We start from the raw sequence: 8,991 nt of genomic DNA, 5'->3' as shown, positions 1-8,991 counted from the left end.
TTACTCAATGGGAATTTCATGGAATGCGGCATGTTTCAAGTTCATAGGAATAAAAACATCGATTGTTTGTATTATTGGAACTTCCTTTAATCTGTCTTGAGTTGTTAGATGTGTTAGGTAAATGCTTGGTCAGTTGGAATCCTCTGAGCTGTCACTGTAGGCAGCCAAGAGGGAAAGTCCAGCTGGAGCGGCAGCTGGCTGATTTGCAGCTTTAGTTTCCGGTGGTGCGGATGCCACTGAGGTCATTGTTGTTGCTGGTTTAGATTCGCCTTGCGTCGTTCCATTGCCTTCCTTGGACTGTGGTTCAACTGGCTTTGCTACTGGAGTTGTCTTGGGTTTAACCAGTACCAACGGAGCCTTTCTTTTGACCAGGGACTGTGCGGCAGATGCTTTGCTGGATGATGTGGCTGAAACACTTAGCGTGCTGGCCTTGGCCTGTTTGGCTGGTGGTGGAGCTGCCAGTGGTTCCAACGGTTCCTCCTTGACCTCCTCAATGATTTCCTCGGCCACAACGCGGGAGCTTCCTTCTGGTTTGTTCCTAAAGTTTACAGACCTAGGAAAATGCCATGTGTTAAAAATACAAACTATATAGAATATCAAGTAAAGAACGAACTTGATGAAATCCTCGTCTTCGCGCTCCTCCCGCTCCTGGCGCTCTCTCTCCGTCTCCACCGTGTTGTACTGCTGCAGCAGAGTGTTGTAGTCCACTGTCTGCTGGCGCCGGTTGAGATCGCGCAACTCCTCCAGGCTTTCGATCATTTCGATCTCGTTGCGCGATTGTTGGGTGCGGTTCTCGAGCAGCTTCATGGGATTGTTGGCCTCCTCCTCGCGCAGTTCCTGCTCCTCGCGGCGTGCCTGCTCCTCGGCCAACTTGAGAGCCATGAAATTCCTGGTGGCACCCGCCTCAATCTCGTAATCCGTGTTCTGCGGATCTGTCTTGAAGGAGATCTCCTGCAGGCATCGCGTGCACTTGATGTAGAACCGATAGATCCTAATGCCCAGGTAGGTTTCGTTCTCCACGTCCTCCTTGCGAGCGTTGAACTTCTTGCCTTTGTAGATGTATTCCCCACAGGTCTTGCAGCGCATATTAAATGGAGCCATCAATCTCACGGTGTACTGCCGATTCTTGGCCAGTTTCATGCGCGGAATCTTCGACGGATCGAAGTCCGGGGGATAGTATTTCTGGAAGGGAGTTGGTCAATTGGTGCTCTGTTCACGTAATATGTATTTACTTACGTTTAAGACCTTTCGCTCGGACATTTTGAAGAGTACGCTTTATTTTCTACTAAAATAAATAAAATATATTTATCTACGTAACAGTGCTGTAAAATGTTTACAGCAAATAGTGCTGTAAGGCGTATTCCACCGTTGTGAAAATATAGTTGTCCCGCTCTTTTTGTTTCCAGTTGCCGCCAAATTTGAAGTTAATGAAAACTGGTATAAGCTGTTATACACGATATAATTTTTTTTATTTTAGTTTATTATATCTTTTTTTATAACCTTGAACAGCCCATTTTAATAAATAAGTTACATAAAATACAGTTTTGTGCTATACATGCTCTTCGTTATAAATAACATTTATGTACAAAAACAGTTTTTCAAGTGCAATTACCAAATTTAAATACACGTTTCACGCTTAATTTACACTTTAGACACACATTTCTTTGGCTACTATTTCTGCTGCGTTGTACACACATCGTTAATACAAATGTTATCGGAACACAGCTCCTCTCACATATTGCTGCTAGTAGTTGGACCACCGTTTTCGTCTGGTGGACTGCTCCTCCGCTGACTGGAGTACCGAGCAGGCAACTGCAGGATGGGCACACCGTTCTCCACTTCGGACAACGGTGCCGATGACACCTTCCCGTCGCCGACATCCACGTCCGGAAAGCTCACCTTTTTGGGTGCCGGAATGGCGGGCATGGTCTCGGACTTGGAACGCCCCTCCATTTTCAAGGCAGCTCGGGGAATCTTATGCTTGACCAGCTCATAGGTGCAGGCATAGAGGAACGTGTACTGCTGCTGCGTTTGCACCATTTTCATGCGCTGCAGGTTATAAAAGTAGTAGGATATATCCAATGGGTATGCGTTACCATTGAAAAACTCACCTGGAAACGCAGTTTTTTGACCGTTTCGAAAATATTGATTTTAGACTCGCTCTTCAATCGCTGCATGATCAGATCCAGACCGATAAAGGTGCCCGTTCTGCCCACTCCCGCACTGCAATGGACCACGATGGGCGAGTAACTGGGACGCCGTTCCGCCTTCACCCTCTTCACGAACGCAATCAAGTGCATGGGATCCTCGGGCACGCCGTGATCGGGCCATTTTTTGAAATAGTAGTGAATCACCTTCTCCTTCAGTCCGTACTTATCGTGCACAACGGTCAACTCGGTGCGATCGTACAGCTCCAACACCTCTTTGGACTTGATAGTCACGGTCAATCCACGCGCATTGTAAGGATAGTACTCGTGGCACTTGATCTGTGGACAAGACGATGGTTTAGCTTCCATTTCGAGGACCTTACCACATGGTAACCTTACCGTATTGCCCTCGCGAAACTGGGTAACTTGCACAATAACCCGCACGTTGTACTGCAGGACCATGCGCCAGAAGTCCATCACACTCTCGGGTTTTGGTCCCTGGGTGGCTATGTACTCCTTCTTCCGGGTGTGACCCTGCGAAGTAGGTGCATTTAAGAGGATCTTTTGCCTTGTAAGCAACCACAACTCACGTCTATGAAGGAGGCATTGATGTAGTCCGATCCCTCCGCATCGATGTCCAGAATCACGCGATTCTTGTCGTCTGTTCAGTAGGAAAATGAGAGAGGTATTTATCATTCGTATCTAAATTCCTACTTACAGGGGTATATGTCCGCATAGCGATTCTTGTGGCAACCCAATTCGGAGGCGGAGTAGCTGAGCTCCAAGGCCACGACGGTGATCTCCTTGAACTCCCTGGTCAGTTTCTCGGGCTTCGCGACCTCTGCATAAAAGATGGCAAAGTTCTTGGCAATGACATTGCCGAAGGGGTCCTCGATACCCTGGCCAGAATCCCGTTTCCTGCACCAAGTTGAGTTAAGTTGTTTTGCTGGAGAAGATTGCCATTGTTGACTTACCAGTCCAATCGCTTTCGCACCCAGAGAACCGTCAATCCCAGCACGAAGGCCAGCAGCAGACAGCTGCAAACGCTCACCAGGATGAGGGTCACCTTGATGGCCGCCTTGGTTTTAAAGTTGAGAACGGCGGCATCGCTATAACCGGAGGCGGTGAACAGTCTCACCACCACGTTGTAATCCGTGTCGGGCAGCAATGGTCCATTGCAGTACGTCTTCGTGATCTCGGAGCACTTGTCCACTCCGATGGTAAAAACGATTTCCTCCTCGCTGGTTAGCTGACCATTCCTACCCAGACGTTGAACGGGTTCCGGATGCCAGCGCTCTTCGGTGGTTTGGTACTCCAGGCTGCAGTCGCCGGTGCCATCGGCTCCGGCATCTTGATAGGATAGAACCTTTGGCCAATCGCTGCTCACATCGTATTTAAGGTGCGGGACTCCAGCGCAGTTCTTCTGCGAGACCATCAGTGCCATCCACTTGATGTCACCGAACTCGGATGTCATGATGTCGGCAGGAAGTCGGACAATGGCCGTTTTCGTTGGACTGGACGTCTCGTCGACGTTGGCGCGCATTTGCTTGATCAGCTCTTCACTCGGAATGGTGGGCACTGCCAGAAGGTAAACGGATGGTAATCAAGGCTTTATGGTTGGCCCCACAATTCCGATACTTACGTCCCGGCGGCGACTGCCATTTGCCAGTTACGCTGCTGCTCAACTGCTCCACATCGCGATTCTTCACGGACACCTCCACCGTATAGTCAAACTGCGGTTGCATTTCCGTCTCCGTGTAGGACATCCGTCCCTGTTTATTCCACGTGTCCAGTTGCACCCTCCGTTGCAATGTGACTGGAGCGTAGTTCGTTCGCGAGCCTGTGAAGTTCAGCTGGAAGTACTCTATAACGCCATTGGACTTGCAGGGCACATTCCACGTGATGGTCACGTTCGCCTCGTATTCGGTGTTATTGTTCTTCGGACCCTGGGACAGAACGGTCAACTGGGTCACGCTGTCGGATACTGCAAGGTTGCAAATGTTGGTATTACTATCTATATTATATCTTATACTTATTGCATCATCAGGACACCTTTAGTTAATCGAGTCCTGGTGCCTAACTTACCTGCGGGCAAAGTGGTGCCAATTACGGGCTCGGTGTAGGTGCCCATGCCGAAGTCATTCTGTGCCGCAACCTGCATCATATATCGCACCGCCGGAGCCAGACCCGTGAAGTTCACATTGGGATCGCCCTTGGTCTCCGACTTGGTGTCCTGCGGCACCTCGGCGCACTCCTCGGGCACAAAGTAGCTGGGCTCGTGGCGCATGAGGAAAACCTGGTAGTACTTCATGGGTCCATTTGTGTAGGTGGGCGGATCCCAGTTGAACAGTAGACTGCTCACGGTGCTCTTCTCCAGCGTCACATTCTCCGGCACCTCGGGAACTGCAATTCGAATTCCAATTACATATATAAGTTTCTTGTAAAGATCACTATATCTTACAGTAGGCTGTGGTCTGCAGATTGGCGAGGATATAGGGATCGGAAGGTCCTGCCACATTGTAGAGTATTACTCTGCAGACGTGGACCGTGTACGGCGAAAGTGGACTGAGACTTGCATTGAAACCTGAGAATGGAATAGGATTAGAACAGCTATCTGACTATCTGTACCCATGAGATACCCAGATGAAATCCATAGGACGCCCATAAGATACCAATAAGAAATCCATAGGATGTCCATTAGATACCCATGTGAAATCCAGAGGATGCCCATAAGATATGAAATCAAGAGAATGCCCATAAGATACCCAAGATGAAATCCAGAGAATGCCCATATCCTGGATGACCAGTACCCACCTTGTTTGCTGTGCCCCTCCACGTACTGCTCCGCATACGGATGGCGCACCTGGGTGGTGGCATTGCAGCTGAAGAGCGCGAAGATCGTCGGACAGGTGTTGTTGTAGTCCGCATTGAAGGCGATTAACTCAATGAAATCGGAGCCAGCTTGCTTCCTTTCCAGTTTGACCTACAGCAAAAATACATGCAGTCAGTAAAAATTGGTCTACGATTACATTTATGACAAGCAGTACCTTTGAGATATCGACTATAGCCGCTTTGGTCTCCACGCTGACTTGTCTGAGCTGGCCATCGAGGTTTTCCTTGGTATATGGGATTATCTGGAGGATGTAGAGCTGGCAGGCCAGCAGATTCTTGTCGAAGACCACCGTCGTGTTCTGGGTGGTTACACTAAGTGCTTCCACCTCGACCAGCTTGTCATCCTCCATCCAGCCGGACAGCCGATAGCCATCGATGCACAGATCGGCGTACGTGGGCGTCTTCCAGCTCACCTCCATCGAGTAGGCGCTCGGTTCCACTACGGGATCCTGAATCTCGGAGGGCTCTACAAGAAGATAATCAGTCGTAGCTGTCGGATGAGCTTGGATAAGTCACTCACGATCCTCGGCAACGGTGCTCTGCTCCTGGTACTTGGTTCCAGTGGTTCCATTCAGCTGATTGGGCACAATCTCCACCAAGTATATGCCACACGGATCGAGATCGGCGAAGGTGGCGAACGTCTCCTTGGTGACCACGTTATAGGTTTTGTTTTCCGATCGTTGGATGGGCCCCGTCAGCGTTACATTGTAATTCGCCACGCATTTGGGATGATTTTGGGGAGACGACCAAGTCCAATGCAGCTGGGTGGGATCGGCGGTGGGTCTGGGCTCATAGACCGCACTGACCACTAGGTTATGGGAAGTTAGGAGTTATGGGTTATGTGGCTATGTGGTTTCTGGTTATACCCACTCTTTTCCGCCGAAGTAAACTGCTGCGAAGCCTTGGCCGTGCTGTTCTCGTTGATGAACACCTGAAAGGTGTACAGCTCACAGCCCTGGAGATCGGTTAGGAGGTACTCCCGCAGCTTGCCATCGGAGGAGACATCGGTCCACTCGCACTGAACTGTTGGGATTATCATAGCACTTACCATAAGGAGCTTATAAAGGGAAAACTAATGTTTACCTGTATCACTTGGCGTATCTGGTGTGGTCTCCATTGGCGTGGTGGTCACGTAGTCAGCATCGTTTGTGGTTTCCGTACTGGGCTCATCCGTGGTGGTATCCTGGTTTTGATCCGTACCGCAATCGTTGCGTTGCCACTTGAAGACATAGTTGCTGATGCAGTTCTTCTCGGAGGGATCTCCCCACGTGACCACCGTGATGCCACTGGCCAGGTTCGTTATGTTCATGGCCAGATCGCCGGGCTCCGCGTACTGGGTGTCCACATCGGTGGTATCCGTGTCCACCACAACGCTGGCGTTGTTCTTCGTATCCAGGGTGATGGTGTGCGTCAGGCAGGCACTTAAGTTGACAAAAGTCTGCGAACTTTTGTCGTTCAGCAGCTGAACGGACTTGGTGTAGTCCGTCGCCTTGGCCGCAATCCCAAAGGACTCCACACAGGCGCGGTCCGTCGTCTGCCAGGTCACCTTGATTGTGTTCGCTGTGGCCACCACGGAGGTCACCTTCGTCTTGGGCTCTGTGCGGACACATGATACTCGTAATATGGGTTCTTGTTTTATTCAGGGTTCAAATATGTATCAACTCACGCTTATATTCAGTGTAGGCATATTTCGTTTGGTCGGAAGGCGTTGGTTTGCCGACGACCTTTGACCGGAACGAAACCACCGACGTGTAGAAGGTGCACGGATTGAGGTTTTCGCTAGCAATCATAGGTATTAGCATTACTATTAGTCCGGAGTGTCCTTAAACTCAAAACGTTCTACTAACCACACGTGAGCTGCGTTGGCTTCGGTTTCCGATCCGGTGCCATTGCGACAGGTCACCTTGCTGATGGAGTACTCCGACTCGTCGGAGATGCTGAACGCGAGTGTATAGACCGTGGAGACCACAGACACCTCCACCTCTGGAGGTAGCCAAGTATTGGAATATTAAAGTGTATTACTATCACAATATCAGTCATAATGTGTTACTTACTATCGGCCAGCTCCTGGCTCTCACTCACTGCCACCCGCGGATCATCGGTCTGTCCTTGGACCCCGGCGATCCACAGGACAAGGGCAAGGATCAGTGCGTGAACCCTGAAGGATTGCTTCCAGTCTGTGAAGTGCATCTTAGGGCCTCATTGCTCCTGCTGCTGTGGCGATGAGTAATGCGTTATTAATTATTAATAACAAATGGTTATCGGCGGGGAGCTAATGCAACCGGTTCCTTCTCGGAATTTTCCGCGAAGCATTAACCTCGCCCAAAATTGCAAATCACTTGGCGTCTCACACACTGTTTCATTTGTTTATAAACACAACAAATAAGAGTTCACTGGACGTGGGCAAACGAAAGGTGATTCGTAAACAATTAGTGGCCGCCGAACTTTCGTTTATCTCGCGTTGTGGGAAGCGATTCTGGATCTCCACGTTGCTGACCAGCGCAACAAATTAAAGCAATGCATAAATTGTCTGCGAGCGATTTATGGTCATTTCAGAAATGCCACACGTAATTGGAAAATGTAAACCATAAACGGGTTGAGATACCACTAAAAAAAGGGGGTATCTCACAGTCGTGGCTTAAACTCGAAGCAATGGAGTATTGGTCTTTAAGGGCAGCGGAAGTTCATGGGAATAAAGTTGAGAAGTTGCGAACGTTAGCAGTCTCATTATTCTATTTACTTGGATCCCTAGAATCTTATCAAGCCACTTCACATGCTGGAGAAGTGGTCAACAGATACAGATACAGATACTGATAATGGCTTGTTGGACAACCCAATAGTAATCGAAAAAATTAACGACGGATTCGCTGAAAATCCACACATTCGAATGTAATTAATCAGAGCTCCGTTTGCAATCCCATCACGCAGTCGCAATTGGAATGGTTATAGCAATAGATATATAGACTATGCCATACAGCCTATATGCGAAGTGCGTCACCGAAGCGCTCTAATCGTAAGAATTCCGCACAACGAAATTGGCAGCACTAATTACTAATTTCAGTTGTCGCCGCAACGGAAGCAACCGAAGAAGACAGCTCTTTAAAGCAAATAAAATGACATTTTCCGATCATTATTGATGGGCGCACGGTTATCAGAAAGTGTGAAGAACAGTGACAATTTGCCAATGTCTGTGCCCGATTGTTTAAACAAATCGCGGTGCGCCGAGGTTTTCAAAACACCAAATAAGCCAATAATAACCATTTAACGGTTACACACGAACAAGCGGCCTTTATCATTGGCATATAATCAGTGTCCGCCTGATAACACCCACCCAAATGGGTGGCTGGCTCATAAATGGCTTTCGATTTCAGTATTTAAACGCTAGAAGGCCGGGAGGATCTGCCAGCACAGGATTAGTAAATCACCATTGCAAATCTGAATAATCTACATATATACATATAGCCACCGAATGGAGCGAATCGGCTATACTGGCTATAATGTAATGCGTACAAATGGCTGATTAAATCGAAAACTGATAACACACGAGTGCCCAAAATTTGGCAAATTATTTACATTATTCGTCAATTTCCCCAATGAAAGGTTGAGATTGTGTTCGAAACCATGCACTCACAGGTGGCAGATGGTTGCTAAAATTGTTGTTGCTGTTTTTGGGGGCGCGAGACGACGAATATTTTGGCACTGAATATGAATAACGAATGTGCTGGACGAATACCAGTAATTATAACCGTTTCCGCTGAGCGATTCTCGAACACTGAGCGCCAAAGGGAGTACTCCATAAATCGGTTGCGTTGTTCTGGCGGCGAGTGAGCAGTGATAAGGAAAGTTTACTCCCATCGCGGGTGTGTGAGTAAGATAACAACAAAGTCAGTTTACAATTAGCGAACTGCAGTGTTGACTATCGAATATTGAATGTACTTATATGGCATAAATA

The 8,991-nt window shown here is 48.4% G+C and overlaps 2 protein-coding genes across 3 annotated transcripts; both read right to left on the bottom strand.

Annotated features, from left to right (window-relative positions):
• Positions 1-65: 65 nt before the first annotated feature.
• On the bottom strand, positions 66-1,453 carry LOC6531467 (splicing factor YJU2). The gene is made up of 3 exons (XM_002092230.3): positions 1,237-1,453; positions 614-1,182; positions 66-553 (listed from the first exon to the last, which is right to left on the bottom strand). Exons 1-3 carry the CDS (start codon positions 1,258-1,260, stop codon positions 130-132), a joined length of 1,017 nt encoding a protein of 338 aa, XP_002092266.1. The 5' UTR covers positions 1,261-1,453; the 3' UTR covers positions 66-129.
• An 84-nt stretch (positions 1,454-1,537) lies between these two features.
• LOC6531466 (phosphatidylinositol phosphatase PTPRQ) lies at positions 1,538-8,815 on the bottom strand. Of its 2 annotated transcripts, none has more exons than XM_002092229.4 (18): positions 8,671-8,815; positions 7,094-7,253; positions 6,887-7,022; positions 6,706-6,818; positions 6,123-6,635; positions 5,910-6,062; positions 5,560-5,847; positions 5,195-5,505; positions 4,962-5,130; positions 4,609-4,731; positions 4,233-4,550; positions 3,790-4,131; positions 3,122-3,725; positions 2,866-3,065; positions 2,738-2,808; positions 2,547-2,681; positions 2,112-2,486; positions 1,538-2,049 (listed from the first exon to the last, which is right to left on the bottom strand). In XM_002092229.4, exons 2-18 carry the CDS (start codon positions 7,227-7,229, stop codon positions 1,732-1,734), a joined length of 4,305 nt encoding a protein of 1,434 aa, XP_002092265.1. In that variant the 5' UTR covers positions 7,230-7,253; positions 8,671-8,815; the 3' UTR covers positions 1,538-1,731. The 2 variants fall into 2 exon arrangements, with proteins under 2 accessions (XP_002092265.1, XP_039228656.1); XM_039372722.2 differs by having other exon boundaries at positions 7,094-7,250.
• Between the last annotated feature and the right edge of the window lie 176 nt (positions 8,816-8,991).

The sequence above is a fragment of the Drosophila yakuba genome, chromosome 2R, assembly GCF_016746365.2.
Source record: "Drosophila yakuba strain Tai18E2 chromosome 2R, Prin_Dyak_Tai18E2_2.1, whole genome shotgun sequence".
Lineage (NCBI taxonomy): Eukaryota > Metazoa > Arthropoda > Insecta > Diptera > Drosophilidae > Drosophila > Drosophila yakuba.
The sequence above is the reverse complement of the archived record's forward strand: the minus strand, read 5'-3'. Positions and strand labels throughout refer to the sequence as shown.